The 17,987-nt window shown below is 39.2% G+C and overlaps 1 protein-coding gene across 2 annotated transcripts in view; it reads left to right on the forward strand.

The window, feature by feature from the left end:
* The first annotated feature begins 1,278 nt into the window (after positions 1-1,278).
* Positions 1,279-17,987, forward strand: part of ttc12 (tetratricopeptide repeat domain 12) — a 46,486-nt gene continuing 29,777 nt past the window's right edge. For both annotated transcript variants that reach the window (XM_063038784.1, XM_063038785.1), the window contains exons 1-10: positions 1,279-1,991; positions 3,030-3,229; positions 4,938-4,968; positions 5,475-5,552; positions 5,989-6,110; positions 8,545-8,604; positions 13,349-13,420; positions 14,753-14,813; positions 15,172-15,360; positions 17,725-17,794. In XM_063038784.1, coding sequence (XP_062894854.1) covers positions 1,934-1,991; positions 3,030-3,229; positions 4,938-4,968; positions 5,475-5,552; positions 5,989-6,110; positions 8,545-8,604; positions 13,349-13,420; positions 14,753-14,813; positions 15,172-15,360; positions 17,725-17,794 — 941 coding nt within the window. In that variant the 5' untranslated portion in view covers positions 1,279-1,933. The remainder of the gene's footprint in view (positions 1,992-3,029; positions 3,230-4,937; positions 4,969-5,474; positions 5,553-5,988; positions 6,111-8,544; positions 8,605-13,348; positions 13,421-14,752; positions 14,814-15,171; positions 15,361-17,724; positions 17,795-17,987) is intronic.

A 17,987-nucleotide genomic window follows, 5' to 3' on the forward strand; every position in this document is an offset into this window, starting at 1 on the left:
CATTGCTGCTGCTTCATGCACCCATGCTGAGCTCGTCAATTTCATCAACTTCGCCTCCAACTTCCACCCTGACCTTAAATTCACTTGGTCCATTTCTGACACTACCCTCCCCATTTTTGATCTCTCTGTCTCTATCTCTGGAGATAAACTATCTACCAACATCATTTATAAACCTGCTGATTCTCACGGCTATCTTGACTCTACCTCTTTCACCCTGTTCCCTGTAAAAAAAAAAAGCCTCTCCCTTTTCCAAGTTCCTTCATTTCTGCCACATCTGTACCCCGGATGAGACTTTCCTTTCCAGGACATCAGAGATGTCCTCCTCCTTCAAAGAATGGGGTTTCCCTTCCTCCACCATTGATGCTGCCCTCACCTGTATCTCCTCCATTTCCCAGATATCTACCATCACTCCATATTTCTGATGTCTTAACAAGAGTACCTACTACTGTACCCCCTTAGCCTCTGTATCTGGCACGTCGTTCTCTGAAACTTCCGCCCTCATCAACTGGACTCTGGCACCAAACACATCTTTACCTCCCGCCCTTTCTCTGCTTTCCACAGGGATTGCACCCACTGTCATTCTCCTGCCCATTCATCCCTCCCCACTAATCTCCCTCTGCAAGTGGAAAAAGTGGTATACCTGCCATTCACCTCCTCCCTTACCTCTATTCAGGGACCCAAACAGTCTTTCCAGGTGAGACAACACTTCAATTACAAATCTGTTGTGGTCATCTGCTGTATCGCGTGCTCGGTGGGACCCGATGTAGATGGGGGGACTGCTTTGTTCAGTACCTTTGCTCCATCAACAAAAAGTGGTATTTCTCATTGGCCAACCATTTGAATTCTGATTCCCATTCCTGTTCTGATTTGTTGGTCCATGGCATTCTGCATAGGTATGCTCCAATGAGACAGGGAAAGGATGGTAGGGTACAGGAACTGTGGTGCACAAAGGCTGTTGAAAATCTAGTCAAAGAGGAAAAGAAAAGCTTACGAAAGGCTAAAAAAAAACTAGGTAATGATAGAGATTTAGAAGATTATAAGGCTAGCAGGAAGGAGTTTAAGAATGAAATTAGGAATGGGAAAGAAGTACGGAGGCTCCTTACAGAATGGTGCCAGAATTGAACTCTGAACTCTGGAACAACCCAATCTGTAATAGCGTTGTGCTAACCACTATGCAACCGTGGTGCCCAGTAGGATAAACCTTTAACAAAATACTTTGAAATAAAAGCTTAATCCCTCAACTAATTAGACAGCACCTGTGGAGAAACAAAGAAAAAATATAACAAGGCTATTTATTTAACTTTTAGGGCTAAACCTGAAAAAAATTATTTTTTCATCAGTTCTGAAAGATTAACACTAGTTTGTTTCCTCACAGGTGCCGTCTAATCTGCTGAGGGTTTACAGCATTTAAGCTTTTATTTGAAAGTATTTTGTTGTTGTCCTTTTCTGTACCTCCTCTCCCCCGGTTGTAAATCCATCTTGGGCACTAGCCTACAAAGTACTCAGGACATCTTCAGGGAGCGGTGTCTCAGAAAGACAGCATCCATTATTAAGGACCTCCAGCACCCAGGGAATGTCCTTTTCTCACTGTTACTATCAGGTAGGAGATGCATTAGTCTGAAAGCACACACTCAGTAACTCAGGAACAGCTTCTTCCCCTCTGCCATCCCATTCCTAAATGGACATTGAACCCATGAACACTACCTCACTTTTTAAAAATTTTTATTATTTTGCACTACTTATTTTAACGTAACTATTTAAATATTTATGAAAATATCTGGTTCATTGGTACTTGGGGTAACCAGGAGTAATCGCGTGCCCGTTGCTTAGTGACTGCATGCCCAATAGGCGCTGGAAGAACTCCGCGGTGCGTAACAGCGACACGAGCTATTGGCTGACTGTCTGAGGTAGTTTGGTAGCAGTGTTAGGAGACATGGCTGGAAAGGTGGACCCGGAGTTGGAGCGGTTTTTGCAGGAGGTGGATGAGATCAGTAAGTGAGATCTCCGAGTGGTAAACGATGGGCACAGGTTACACATTCCCAGTTATAAAGCCGCACAAGCGGCTAACATAACCTGAAGCATCGATTCCCCCCCCCCCATTTTGTGAAGGGGTGGGTACATCAAATTCAATAGAATTTACATAGGGAAGCGTACTTTCATTCTAAATTTTGACAGGATAAATTCTGTAGTTTATAGTAGGGAACATACATCTAATTATGGAGTTTAGATAAGGGGGTGCAGTTCTAATTTTAAGGAGTTTATAGAAGAAGCACACATTTAATTCTTAAGAGTTTATAAAGGGCAAAACTCATCTGATTTTACACACAAAATACTCTGCAGATGCTGGGGGTCAACGCAACACTCGCAACGTTGACTGATCGTTTCCACTGCTGAGTTCCTTCACAACACGGTGGAAACGATGCGTCGACGTTTCTGGAAAGATCTGGCGTTTCAGTGAAACGACCGGTAATTTGAAAGACAAAGGGGGCGGGGAAGCTCTGACGTCATAGCCCTGAAAACAATGGAGAGGCGGGCCGCGCGGGAGCTGGGGGCGGGGCAGAATGACACCTGGTTGATCGGTGCCGCGACGCCGTCCTCCCGCAACGTCAGTAAACTGGGCCCAGTCCAAAAAAATTATAACTATGAAAGTCTACTTTCTTAAGAGGTTATTTTGCAGTTTGGAGATTGTTTGGGTGTTTCAGCGCTCTGCAGTCTCTGAGGGAATTCTGGGAGACAGGCAGCGGCAGCGTGCGGGAACCTTGTGGAGAAAGCTGTGAGCCGATGTTCCATTCCGTTTTGCTGATTACAGCTTCTGTTGTTTGCCCATTATGCCACTCATGTGTATGTCCTACACTGGTTTGTCCACCCAAAGTGCAACACCTCACACTTGTCTGCATTAAATTCCATCTTTCATTTTTCCAGCTGATCCAGATCCCACTGCAAGCTTTGAGAGCCTTCCTCGCTGTCACTACATGGTACAACCAAGTTGCTTTAACACTCACTTTCTCTACTTGCTCCTTTACGTTTAGCGGATCTAGTTGAAGGAATTAGGTCTGATGATCCTGCAGTAAGAGACGAGGCTTTTCAGAAAGCAGATGAGAAGTTGGTGAAAGACTCTGAACAATCTGACGTCCTAGAAGGGTGCAGAGTAAAGACGAACCGGACACTGATCAGCAAAAACCCTTTCTCCAGTGCACCACCCGGATATTCCAACCTGCCAGGAAAATATGTGAGTCTTCAGTTAGTTTTATCATTTGAAATATCATTAAATGCTTGTTTACTTGTGGCACAGTGCTTCAAAGAATATAAGTCCCTGATATTCAACTATTGGACGATATTACTGCTTGCCTCACTTTGAACATTATAGATATGAGATCAGTATCAGTGTAAAAATACAGTACATTTTGTGAAGTTTAGGGCATAAGATGTCACAAATTGTTATCTTTATGGATACTGAACAACCTGTATTGTGTTTTGTTATTTTTGAATTTTGTAGCTCTTTGTTTTAAACTTAGGGACACTTGTGAAGAATTCATTATGCAGGACATTATGTAAGTCGAATGAGGTGACAGAGACAAAGTTAAAAATATGATGTTAAGTTGGCAGTAAGCTTAGTCTTGAAATCTGATGCAAGTTGGATTAAGAAACACAAGTCTTGCAGTTTGGGAGGTGTTGGGAATCAGCCATGTTCATCTGTGTGAATTCTGGGGACAAAGAGTGTACACAACTACGGGTATGAATGCACATCTGTATATATATATATATCCATGTACTGTATGTGTATTAAGTCGATAAGACATAGGTGCAGATATAGGTTATTAGGCCCATTGAATCTGCTCCACCATTCCATCATGGTTGATTTATTATCCCTCTCAACCCCATGCTCCTGCCTTTTCCCCATAACCTTTAACACCCTGACTAATCAGGAACTTATCAACTTCTGCTTTAAATATACCCAATGACTTAGACTTCACAGCCATCTGTGATAATGAATTCCACAGATCACCATCCTCTGGTTCAATGCATTTCCCCTCATCTCTGTTTTAAATGGATGTTCTTCTACTCTAAGGTTGTGCCCTCTGGTCCTAGACTCCCCCAATATAGGAAACATCCTTGCCATATCCACTCTATCTTGGCCTTTCATTATTTGATAGGTATCAATGAGATTCCCCGTCCCTTTATTCTTCTAAAGTCCAGTAAGTACAGGCTCAAAGCCATCAAACACTGCTCATATGTAAACCCTTTCATTCCCGGAATTTTTCTTGTGAACCTCCTTTGGACCCTCTCCAATGCCAGCATATCTTTTCTTAGACAAGGTGGCCAAAACTGCTCACAATACTCTGAATGTGGTCTGACCACATTAGGCCTTAGTCCATGTAACAAAGCCTGCTTTCCAGTCATCTTGGACATGAATATTGTTGGACAAAAACCTCAAACGACCCATATTGTGGAAGCTACCATGCAATAGCCATCCCACATTCAAAGAATTTTCACACAGCCTCCTGGCCTATGAAAAAACAGGTCATATTTGACTTTGGGAGACTGTCTAATAAGGGAATATATGAAATAGTTTGAGGTTTCAGGTTGTTTTAGGGAAAAGTAAACTGGACAAATATTACATAACAGGAAGTCTGTAGTCATATTAAATCTAAAAATCGCCATAAGGACAGTAGTAATACCTGGGAACATTTTCAATGTTCTATTAAAACTAAGCAAGATATTATTTTAAACCAAGTGTCGTTATGCATTCCTGGATGTTGATTTCAGCAATATCTTTGGTTCATTATGGTTGAATTGAAGCAAATGAGGGACCGGCTACAGTCTAGTTTACCTAAATGGTGACTATGTTACTGGGTTTCAGTTATCTGGCATCACTTAATTATTCTACTGATCGTTGTCTATTCATGGCAGCTAACTTCAAAATCTGTTTCTCATAGGAAATGCAAGGGAATGAAGGAATGAGTCAAGGTAAGATTTATTTTTGTTAAATGTAATTTCTGACAAGTTTTTGTGTAGCTCCAAGGTGGCCTTTTATTATATGCAAATAAGCAGAGTGGTCTGTACTCTATAAAGAACTAGCCCTAGAATTTGATGGTATAGCACTGTCTGTTTGTTATGTATAATGTGATCTTGGTCAAAATTTTGGTTGTAATTTGCAATTGCAGTAATGTGTAGCATGCATTATACTGTTTCTATGTTGGCACCATATGCCTTGCATATTGAAAATGTGGTAAATCAGCACTGAGGAAACTACTCTTCATAACTATGGGCCAGCTATACCACAGCAGATACTATTTTCTGAGTTCGGCAATAGGGGCTTTATCAATTCCAGTGTAGTTGGCACTGTGCCCAAATAGAAAATGTTCATTCATTAATATTAATACTTCAATGTGTCATAAAATCTTGATGTAACCCAGTAAAAGGAAGCTTAAAAATTTTTTTTCATTGCTGAATATCTTTTTGTGGCATTTCAGAGAAATTCTTATCAATTCTTGAGAGGGACGCAGAGGAGAGAGGAAAAAGAAGAAAGGAAAGTGAAAAGCTAGCCAATGGTAAGCAATTTATCCATAAACCCTTGTAGGAGCCATTTGTTCTGTGTTGTGCGTTTATTGTGTTTATTATGGTAACCAGCATTGGAAAAACGAAGGGAATAAGGTACGTATTCTTGCTTATTTCATGGCAGTTTGTGGCTGGGGACCAGAGGAAGTTGTATCTTTTGCTGACTGTTGAGATAACGCTGAACAATGCTAAATATTGTTTAATTTACATTTTGGTATGCTTCAAGATTGTATGTTTGCTAATTGCTAATAAAGGATTGAATAAAGGATTCGACTCAATGGAATAATTCTTTCATTGGAGCTGAGGGCAGTCATGCAAGTATAACAGAGAATGGATTCCAGAAGATAAGTCATAGCATAGATGTATTTTTCCCTCTGTTTCCCCTTTCATCTTTTTTTATGTTTCTATTCTCACTGTAATCTTCTGCAGCATTAAAAGAGAAGGGGAATGCAGCATTCAAAAAGGAGGACTATGTTACTGCTGTGCAATACTACACAGAAGGCCTGGAAAAACTTCGAGATTTTCAAGTCCTGTACACCAATCGAGCACAGGTATGCATATCCATTTATCTACCTCCTTTTCTGATACCCCGGCCAGCTCCTCTCCAACATGCCGGCCGGTCCCTTCAATGACTCGGCTGGTTCTGCCGCTGACACCGGTCCAGCTGCTGTGATCAATGAGCAGCTCACTGATGGAGTAGCCCTGTAGAATACAAAGTTCTTGGAGTAGAATTGTCTTTGGATTGTAAAAAACAAATTTTACAAAGAAAAAAGCACCTTTGGTTGGCCCCCATGAGGCCTCTGAGTTTGCATGTACTGCCATCTTACTGGAAGTTTCAGTTGGCCAGGATATATTCACGAAATAATTTCAAGGATCTTTACGATCAATCAAAATTGTCAAAAGAATAATTTATGGATAGAATTTATATTGTGCAGTACTGTATATTCTAGTATTGGAATATCTGCAGACAGTCCAGTAATTTAACAGTTAAAATTCCTAGTTCTGGCCTTGGCAACTGACTGAACCAAACAGACTAACGTGTACATATTGTGGTAGCTGTCAACCATAATAGAAGTGCTCCCTTAAAGTCAGAGTCATACAGTATGGAAATGAAGTCTACAGTCTATTTGGTCCATGCTAATCAAGATCCCCATTTGCCTGTGTTTAGCTCATATTCCTCTAAATGTTTCCTATCCATGTATCGATCAGAGTAACTTTTAATGTTGTCAATATTCCTCCTTCAACCATATCCTCTGGCAGTCATATACCGACTACTCTCTGGGTGAAAAAGTTGACCATTGGGTTCTGATTTAAATCATTCCCCTTGCACCTAAAATTCATGCTCATTAGTTCTTGATTCTCCAGCCTTGGGGGAAAAGGAAGTGTGTATTGGCTCTGTCTATGCACCACAAGATTTTATACACCTCTATAAACCCACCCTTTATTCTCCTACCCTCCAGTGAAAAATGTACCAATCTGCTCAAACTTGCTTCACAACTCAGTCCCTCAAGTCCTGGGAACATCCTGGTAAATCTTTCTACTCTTTCCAGCATAATGACATCCTTCCTATAGCAGAGTGTTCAAAACTGAATGCAATATTTCCATTGTGGCCTCACCAGTTATCTTGTACAAATGCTATGTAAGATCCCTACTTCTATATAAATGCCCTGACTGATGAAGGCCAATGTGCCAAAAGTCTTCTTCAATTGCCACCTTTTTGACCTGTGATGCCACTTTAAGGAACCTTGTACCTGCATTCCATGGTCCCTTTAACCTACAACATCTTCTTGAAAGTTCTACCTTCACTTATCTTCCCAAGTTGCAACACCTCACACTTATCCAAATTCAGCTCCATTTGCTGTTCTTTAGATCACTTACCCAATTGATCAAGATCCTTCTATAAATCCTAAAAAAACATGATCACTGTCAATGACATCACCTCTTTTAGTGTCATCTACAAAATTACTGACCGTGCCTTATACATTCTCATCAGAATCATTGATACAGATGACAAATAGCAATCGGTCTGGCACCAAGTCCTGGGGATACACTAGTAGTCATGGGCCTCAATCTGAGAATCAACCTTCCATGTTCACCTTCAGCTTCCTATCATTTACTTAGCTAACTCTCCCTGGATCCTATGCAACCTGTCACGTGGAACCTTATCAGAGGTCTTACTGAAATCCAAAAGACTTATGTCTGCCATTCTACCCTCATTGACCTTGTTTACTTCAAAAAAACAATCAAATTTGTGAGATATGATTTTCCTATGCACAAAGCCATAGCGATTATCCGCGATCAACCCCAGTCTTTCCAAATGTATGAATGTCTTAACCATCATAATCCCCTCTATTAATTTAACACAAATATTAGACTTACTTGCCAATAATTCCCAGTGTTCCAAATACTCCCTTTTGCAGCTGGAATTTAGGGTCAAAGCATATTTTGCAGACAGAGTAGAGAAACTGGATTAAAAAAAATAGAAAATGTTAAAATGTCTAACAAAACTCAGGCTCAATAAACTAATTCAGGCAAAACATTAAAAAATTCAGCTTTTGTAAAGATGAAAGGTTGCAGCATGAATTACAAAGGTTAATGGTTTGAGGATTGTTTTCTCTACAGCATCACTGTTGATTGGAAATTGTGGAAGAATATATTATCCATTGTCATTAGTATGTAATGATTTTCTTCTAAAATAGCCTGAGGCGAGTGGTGGTACAGAATACAGATTATCTAGAAAGTAAGAATGTTTACAAATGGAAAATAGAACCCACAATGTCTTTGCTTTGTTTATTTTACTTCTCTATCAAAAAAAGCACTATATAATTTGTTTCATTATCTGTTTTATTGGCTTTTCTGGTGATGTATTTCAGAGCTTTATTTATTTGAATGAAAATGTCTGTCTAGCTTCACTACTGTTGATTTGCCTAATTTCTGATTTTCTGTGGTACATTTGCGACTACCAGACATGTTTTCTATTTCCAGGCTTACAATAAACTAGGAAAATATGAAGAGGCAATCACTGATTGTAAATGGGCCTTAAAGGTGAGGATAATTACATTTAAGGTTATGAACATGACTCTGCATTTCTTAAGTCAAAATATTGGTCAGCTGTATCAATTTTAGCCACTTCCATATCTTTCTTTTCCCCCTGAAAAGATACTGGTCTAAATGCAGGATCTTTTCTCTTTTAAGTCCTTTGAGTATGAAAGGTAACAATTAGAAATCCAAGAAACTGCTGATTCTTACATCTAAAGCAAAAAAACAACTGTTGGAGGAATTCAGTGGGTTAATCAGTAGGAATGTCAACATTTCAAATTAAGATCCTGTATGTGGACTGAGTGGAGAGGGAGGATAGCTGGTATTTAGAAGAGAGGGTAAGGGATGAGATCAGGGCTGGTGGGACCAAGAGGGCAGAGGGATCCAGATGGGAGAGTGGGGAAGTGTGGAATTGGGAGACAGACAGCTGGGTGATAGGTGGAAGCAGACAAGGAGTACAAAAGGCAAATGTAATCAGGTGCACAAGCTAACAGTGCTTGTATGTGATATAAAGAAAGTGATAATGGAAGCTATTAGAGGAGAAATGAAATGCTAGAAACCAGATGGGTGAGGGAATCCAGTGGGTCAAATGTGTGGATGGTAGGTGGGTGCATCTAGGTGGGGAAAGGGGAGCAAAGGAGTGATGGGCTGGAGGGAGTTACAGGAAGGGGAGGACTGAAGATGTTGCTCAGCCTTCTAAGTGCCTCCATCAGTTTGTGTTTTGCCTCTGCAGGCTCTTGTGTCTCAATTGCAAATGAAACATAGCATGCTGTAGGCATGAGCATAGAATGTGCATAGGAATGTGCTCTTCAGCTTACAATGCCTGTGCTGAACATGACACTGAATTAAACTAAATCTCTTATACTTGTACTTGTTCTATATCCTTGCAGCCCTGCATATTCATGGTTATCTAACAGCTTTTTATCTACAACATTGTATCTGCCTTCTCTACTATCACTCACAGTCTGCGTAAAAAAAACATGACTCGCAGATCTTGAAACTCTCCCCTCCTCTCACTTTAAATGCATGTCCTCTAGTACTTTTCTACCCTGGGAGAAAGATTGTGATGTTTACCCCATCCAGGCCTCTCATAATTTTTTAAACTTTCATCAGGTTTCCCCTCAGGCTAGTTTGTCTAACCTCTCCTCATAGCTTTAAGACAGGCAGCATCCTGGTAAATCTTATCTGCACTCTTAAAACTGCCACATCCTTCCTGTAATGGGGTGATCAGAGTTGCATACAATATTCCCAAGGGTTTATACAGCTGCAAGATAACTTCCTTACACTTAAACTCAATGTTGTCTGTAAAGTAAAATAATACATTGGGCACATCCTTTCATAAAATGAAGGTACATTTTCGAGTTCCATGTCAAAAATTATTAAGGCAGGACATTCATTTCAAGATTTTAATATTATTTTGAAAGTAAGTGCTAATAATTTGGAATGAGCTTGAGTCCGTTAATTACCCATGGTTGGAATCATTAATGTTTTGTATATTTGTCTTCCAGTCAAGATGGCGCCAAGCTGTGGTTTCCATCGAGGTTGTGGTTCAGACTTAGTTTTTTTTTTAGGCTTGTAGGAATGGTTTTGACAGAGAGTGGTTAAGGTCAGATTAGGGTTTAGGGGTAGGGATATGGGGGAATTCAAGGTCAAGTTGAGGCCTCTGCTTCACGTTCAAAGGCCAGCGATGTGGACTTGTAATGAAGGACATCCACGGATGGATATTGGACTGGCAACCGCTGTGGAAGAAGACCAGTGAGGATGCAGGCTGGTATCTTCCCAGGTCAGCGAGTCCTCCCAGGTCGGTGGGTACTGGGATCAGAGGTCCATGTGTGCAGGGGGCACAAGGGCCAGTGACCCTCCAAGTATGCGAGTTGGCAAATATGGAGTTCAAGGTCTGGTGTTCAGGGTCCCACCATCAGCAAATCCTGGGGTTGATACCAAAGATCAAACCCTGAAAGTTTGGAGGTTGAGGTCTGATGTTCAAAGCCCTGGGTCTAAGAGTCCACTGGAGGCCCAGAGGTGGCCTGTCCAGGAGTTGGAGGCCCGTCTGCATTTATCTGTGTGAGTGGATGGGTGGGAGGGTGGAAGGGGGTTGTTCTGCTATTGTTGTTTTGTTGCTGTTCTTGCTTGTATTGTTCTTTTGAACATTGTGGGCATGCTATGCTGGCGCCAGAACGTGGGGCAACACCTACAGGGCTGCCCCAACACATTATCAGGTTGTGTTGGTTGTTACACAAACAATGTATTTCACTGTATGTTTTGATGTACATGTAATGAATAAATGAATCTGAATTTGAATATCAAGGGTAAAAGGTTACATAATAACGTTCACTGTGTATCAGAAATATCTTGATGTGGCTTCTGCACAATAATTACTACAAATTGTAATTGCTGATGTTTAACTAAATGAGGTACTCATATTTCACAGAGTCCGACAAGTATTCAAGATGAACAATCGCTACATCTGTTTTTGCATTGTGTTGTTTGAGGGTGGAATGCTGAAATCATACTTAAGTATCTAGAAATCAGATCATGTCTAGACATTAGCCTTTGATTTAGGTGCCATTTATATGGAATTGGGTTTTACTCGCACTCACAAATTTCTAGGCAGCATCATGCCAATTGAGAAGTTGGATTGGCCACTTCCATACTTACGATCTTTATCCAGTAACTCATGTAGCACCTTTTTCCACCTGCACTGACAAAGAAAATTGGTGCTCAGTGTTCTAATCCGCTACTCTGTTGGCATCGGCAGAGTTGCAAGGCCAATTTCAGACTGATTGCAGGCTGCTGAGACACCTGCCAAAGGTCATGTGTGCATCAAATAACGGAGTATAACAAGGTTTACAGTATGTGCTGAGGTAGTTATTCTACAGGTTCCTCAGTGTGACACTGTTGGCAGTACTCCATTACTGGAGGCTTCATAATGGACTTAGTTGTCAAGTTGGATTAGGACACTTGGGTCAGGAAGCATAGATATGCCCATTAGCAGAGAACCTATTCCTACAGTCCTCAGAGATGCTGCATCCTGTCTAGAGCACTCTGATTAATGAACAATGCGTTTTCAAGCTTGTGTTTTCAAAGTCTGGCGTCATTGAGAAATGGGTACTGTACTGTTATACTTTTGCCTGAACTCTCTATGAAAGTTAAAGATACATTAATTCACGACTTCTTTACAATAACATTTTTTTGCAAGCAGCCACATCAGCAGAGAAATAATTTGTCTACTTTGGTTTTAGTTAGGGACAGGTGACACCTGGGTAATGAGGAACTGCAGTTGCTTATATTGCTGCTGTCCTATGAATGCTGACAGGCTTGACTATAGTCCAGACTATCTGTATTCGTAGGAAAGCAACAGTATGGTAGAAATCATCTCTCATCCCTCAGTGTGAAGATCACTGTATTATAAGAAAGCTACTCACTAATGAATGCCTTATTTCCAGCAATTACGCATGAATCTTCCATCTGGAGGAAGATCACACTGCTAGATGTTTTCCATGAGGAATGGATCCAGGAAGACAAGGGTCACTTTCTCTTCTTCGGATGTGAATACTCCAACATGGCAGCTGAATGTAAATGCAATGTTAGCTATAGAAATACCAGAATAGGAATGGGAAATAATGAACTCCTGAAGTACATCCCTTTAGATTCTCAGTCTTCATAATCATATGCAACATTTTAACAGCCTAGCAAATATCAAGAGCTCAAAGAAACCTATACCTTGAGAACCATGAGATGTATCCTAAAGAGCGCAGGATCAAGAAGGTGTAGAGACTGAAGTGTTATTGCAAAGATTTCAGCATCCATAGCCTCAACAATTATTAGAATGGAGATGCATTGTTGCCGTGAACTGTGATATACTCTCTGATAAAGAGGTACTTCTAGGGAATGAGAAAAATCATATTTCCTAATGCAAGCTAAGTGACTCACTCTACACTCCATTTGTTTACCATTTATTACGTGAAGAATTGTAAAAGACACCCAAAAATTAATTGAATGTTGTTTTGCAAGTTTAGATGCACTGATTGCTACATATGAATTCCTTTTCTCTTGCCTTGTGTAGCTAGTTAGCAATGTTTTCTGACAGGTAGCACCTTTAAGAACTCGTATCTTAGCTTGTAATGTACTTTTCATGATGATCTTCACTCTGCACATAAAACATTGGTGTGAAGGTCATGGCATATTTTGTGAGGATATGAATTTTTAGTACTGCTTTGATTTGCAGAGATTGTCACTTGGGGGAGCCTACCGTTCTCATATTGACCATGGCAGGTCTTCTGTTCCTTCCTATCACATAGGTTCTTCTTTGTATGTATTTCATTGACCCTTCGAATATATGGTTTATGATTCTGTTTCAGTAATTGCATCTAACTGCTGTTTCATTGCTTTTATTTAATGTATTTTGCAAGGGAACCAGTTTGGGTATTAATGCTAAGTTGAACAGAAAAAATGTGCAATGCAATTTCTAAGCAAGGCAAGGAAGAATTATTTTCTTTTCTATTTTACTGTGAACTTTAATGTTTGCTACTATTCTGACAATTGAATGGGACCTAATTTGATTGAACCACTGATGGTGCAGCGCACCCTTTATGCTGTACTAGATATCAGTCTAATATTTGTACTTGGATCCTAAAATTTGCTGCAACCTACAATTTATTGGATAACTAGCAATCACGCATGTTTATGTAGAGTACAGTTACGTTAGTTTTGGTCATTTAATTTGCTACTCTTTATTTTATGATTTCAGTGCAATGAAAATTGTGTAAAAGCTTATGTTCATATGGCAAAAGCCAACGTAGGTTTAAAGAAGTATGAGAAGGTAAGATTTCTTTTAGATATTTAGTCTGACGGGTCTGGTTTCAAAAGCTGATTGCTTTAAATTGCTGAAATGTCATATATTACAGTTGGCTGAATAAGCTCTTGAACTAATTAAATGTAAATCATTGCAGATAATGCTAATAATTTGCTATTGCTCTTTCCATTTTCTTCACTTGGTCATGTAGAGTTTGGGTTTGGATAGATTAAAGCTAGTTAGCCATTCATATTCATTTCCACTTTTGAGTTCCTATGAAATCATCATACTTTGCAGAAACAACAGGAATTCTGCAGATGCTGGAAATTCAAGCAACATACATCAAAGTTGCTGGTGAACGCAGCAGGCCAGGCAGCATCTATAGGAAGAGGCGCAGTCGACGTTTCAGGCCGAGACCCTTCGTCAGGACGAAGGGTCTCGGCCTGAAACGTCGACTGCGCCTCTTCCTATAGATGCTGCCTGGCCTGCTGCGTTCACCAGCAACTTTGATGTATGATACTTTGCAGAAGTTTAAATCCTGAATCAAAGAGGTAAAACACAAGAGATTCTGCAGATGCTGGAAATCTTGAGCAATACATAAAATGCTGGAGGAACGCAGCAGGTGTGGTGGTATCTATAGAGGGGAATAAACAGTGGATATTTTGGGCCGAGATCTGATACGTCGACCGTTTATTCCCTTCCCTAGATGCTGCCTGACTTGCTGAGTTGCCCCAGCATTTTATGTCTGTTGCTCAAAGGGATAGAAGTTAGTTTCTAAGCTGAGTTATAAATGAAATCGGGCTTGTAGGGCAAATAAAGTTTTAATTTAAACTACAGATTATTAAAATTTTGTAAAGATTCCAGACGTGATTGAAGTTTCATCCAAGCCTTTGGTGAATGTCTTTATCTTTTTACATCATAGCGTGAGTGACCTTTAATGTCACAACTTTAAAAAAAATGACAGGGAAGGATTTGTGATTGAGGAGCAACCAAATTCAAATGCAAGCAGTGTTTATGTAACAACAGATAGACTTTGCAGTACTTAAAGTGTAACTTCATCTTAATAGCAGAATAGTATATTGTCTACAACACGATATATTATTTCTGCTGTTATAAAACAGAATATTATTTTGCATGAGAAGTACCTGTTTGATTTGCTAATTTTCATACGTGTAAAAAGATGTTTTCAGGGTCATGTGTGATTTTTGAGGTTCGGACAACTGCATTATCCTTGCTATTTTAGTTGCTGATTCTCAGTAAGCTCTTCCACTGGAGTGATCAATGAAGTCATCAGGATAATTAAGTCTGTTTTGCTGAAGTGGGAAAACCTCTGAGCCAAATGTTTATGTTCTCTACCAGGCTCGAAAGTGTTATCAGGAGATAATCACGATCGATCCAAACCTAGAAAAGATGGTTAAAGGTAGGAGAAATATTGGGTTTAAGAAGCACCAAACAATCCAATGTAAAGAATTATACACATGTGCTTACTTGTGTTCTAATTAACCTGTTCTTATTTAAGTTCTGCTTTTGAGTTTCCAGTTAGGGTTTTCCCATGAGTATGTTTATGACTTCTAATACCTGAAGTACTGAATACAATTTTATTCCACTTAGTTAAAATAGAAATTGGGCCTGGCATTTTTTTAGTCTTTCTAAGCTGATGTTGCAATGTGGGAAATGACAGACACAACTATCATTGTGGTTATAATAAGATTCTAATAATGTTTATAATTTATTATACTTTTGTTCTTAATGCTGACAAATGTGTAATTTATATTTAGAATATATAACTTTACTGGAACTAGACCAAAAAAAGGAACAGCAAGAGAAAAGAGTCATGGAAGTACTTGAACTGGGGAATGTGACTACAAAAGCTGCCCGTGAAGCACTAAAGAAATTATCCAGTCCCAATAAGATCCCCTTTTTCTATCTTGGTGGTCTGAAGTTTCTGACTGAACTTATGAAGGAGTGTAAGTAGATTTAACAAAAGCAGTGCTTTTAATCAGAGCTATCAAGAGGTATGAATTTTCGAGATGATATTTTATCACAGTTGTGCTAGTGTTAGATCCAATGGTATGTCTGTGCGTCTAAGTTGAAATAGAAATTTGTTTAAGCAGAAATGCCTAATATACATAACAGACTTAACAGAACTGGACCCTCATGTGTTAAAAGAAGTTTGTTCTAATCTCTCATTGTGCTAATAGGAATACTAGAATCAGCATCTGCTGAACGAGATGCCAAGCTATTCAATTTATGAATAGTTAAAATGACCAGAACTTTATTGTATTATGCAGAGGCATACAGAAAAATAGGAATAAGCTTTTTGGCCCTTTGACTGTACTCCATAATGATTCCATCTCATTAATGTATTCCCACATTTTCCACACTCTTAGATGCCTTATATGTCCAAAAATATTTCCCTCTTAAGCATATGCAGTGGCTTGGCTTCCAAACACATTTTTGATAGTGGACTCTACAGATTCACTATTCTTATAGGCTGGGCATTGGATTGGAGAAGAATATTTGCATCTGTTTTTTTGTGTATATCTAGCATATCAGATACAGTTTTAGGAATATTGATATTTATGATCTTTTCTTATGAAGCCCTTTCCTACTAATCCAGGAAATTACACTGGGTAATTACTTCTTCCCATAGACCATATTAATGCTAATGAATCAGAATCAGGTTTAATATCACTGACATATGTTGTGAAATGTGTTGTTTTGCAGCAGCAGTGCAGTGCAATTCATAAAATATTATAAATTACAATAAGAAATATATTTAAAGTATAAAATTAAATAAGTACTGCAAAAATAGTGAGGTAGTGTTCATGGGTTGGTTTGTTGTCCATTCAGAAATCTGATGGCCAAGGGAAGAAACTGTTCCTAAAATGTTGAGTGTGTATCTGCAGGCTCCTGTACCTCCTCTGTGATGGTAGTAATAAGAGAGCATGTCCTGGGTGATGGGGGTCCTTAATGATGGATGCTGCCTTTTTGAGGCATCGCCTTTTGAAGGTGTCCTCAATTTTGGGAAGGCTAGTGTCCGTGATGAAGCTGGATGAGTTTACAACTTCATGCAGCTTTTTCCAATCCTGTGCAGTAACCCCTCCATATCGGACAGTGATGCAGTTAGAATGCTCTCCATGGTATATCTGTAAAAATTCACAAGAAATGCAAAATTCACAGGAAATTGTATATCTGATGACATCAATAGCATGCATGGCATCCCCTAAACACTGAGAAAATAGATCAAAAGGTCATGACAAATAACCTTCAATATCAACACTCAGTTCAACAAGCCATATCACATTTGAGAGTAATCAGACTTGAATGATGTAAACTGTCTGCAGGGACATGTGATAAAAAGCATCCACTACAATTTGCATATATTTGAAAACTTCTTGGTGTCAGTCTTTTATGTATATTGAGGCTTCTTTGAACTGATAACAACAGTTCATTGTTGTCTTGGTCTTGGCCCAGGTGCTACTGCTGACCAAGGGAATTTGGCATCACCTGCAGCTATAGGGTCATTAATGTTGGGACTCTTAGGAGTTCTACTCAAGTGAGATTATCAATTGATGTAAAAATCAAAAAATGCTGGGGGAAAAAACTCAGCAAGACAGGCAGCATCTGCTGAAAATGAGACACTTAATGTTCCAAGTATGAGACCTTTCATTAGAACAGAGAAAGAGAGATTTTAGTTTAAGTTGCAGAGAAGATTCTCTGCTTGGGTGAAATTATATGGCTGTTGAAAGGCTGCTCATGTAATGTGTTACTAATGTTGTGAAGTTTGTGTAATGTTATTTATGAACAGAGAATTTGTCTCTGTCTCCGTTGCACATGCTCAGATGTTGACAATTCACACAGAGGCCTCTGAAATGTCACTCCTCTTTATCCGTGGCTTTCTCTTTCCATGGATGCTGCCTGACCTGTGAAGTTTTTACAGCATTTTATGTTTTTATTTCAGATTTCCAGCATTTTCAGTTTTATTTTAAATTTTAATAACAGTTTAATTTAGTGGATTAACAACACCCTCACTACTGAATCTGAAGATTGAGGTTTTAAGTCACCTGGGACTTTGTATCTTCCTGAAAACTATTCAGAATCTTTGTTTTTTGTCAGCCTGATTGAACTAGTTTGCTTGTCTCATTGTTTCTGGTGGTTATAAATTTGAAACATTAATTCAACTTTCATTTATGAGCATTGATATATCTATATGGTATTTCTATATGGGATTTCTTTATCGATTTGTTCTGTTATTATCTGTAGTGAAAGCTGATAAGCTGAATATATTTACAAACTTCAACATAATTGACATTTGCCTATTGTTGCAGGTACTGAGCAGACATTATTTAGAATAAATGGTGGATTCAGCATTATCAATGACAATGTGATTCTAAGAAGGTAAGATTGTTTGTTTCAGATGATACCGATTTTGACACCAGCTGAAGGTTTGGAAAACAAGGATAACATACCGATGTATTGAAATGGATTTTGTATCCATTAACCTTTATGGCAGATACTTGAGTAGACACAATAATTCCTGGACAAGCTGGTGTTTCATCCAGGAGTAAATAAATGACAGCTCAAATATACC

This window comes from Mobula hypostoma, chromosome X2 (assembly GCF_963921235.1).
Source record: "Mobula hypostoma chromosome X2, sMobHyp1.1, whole genome shotgun sequence".
In the NCBI taxonomy this organism is placed as follows: domain Eukaryota; kingdom Metazoa; phylum Chordata; class Chondrichthyes; order Myliobatiformes; family Myliobatidae; genus Mobula; species Mobula hypostoma.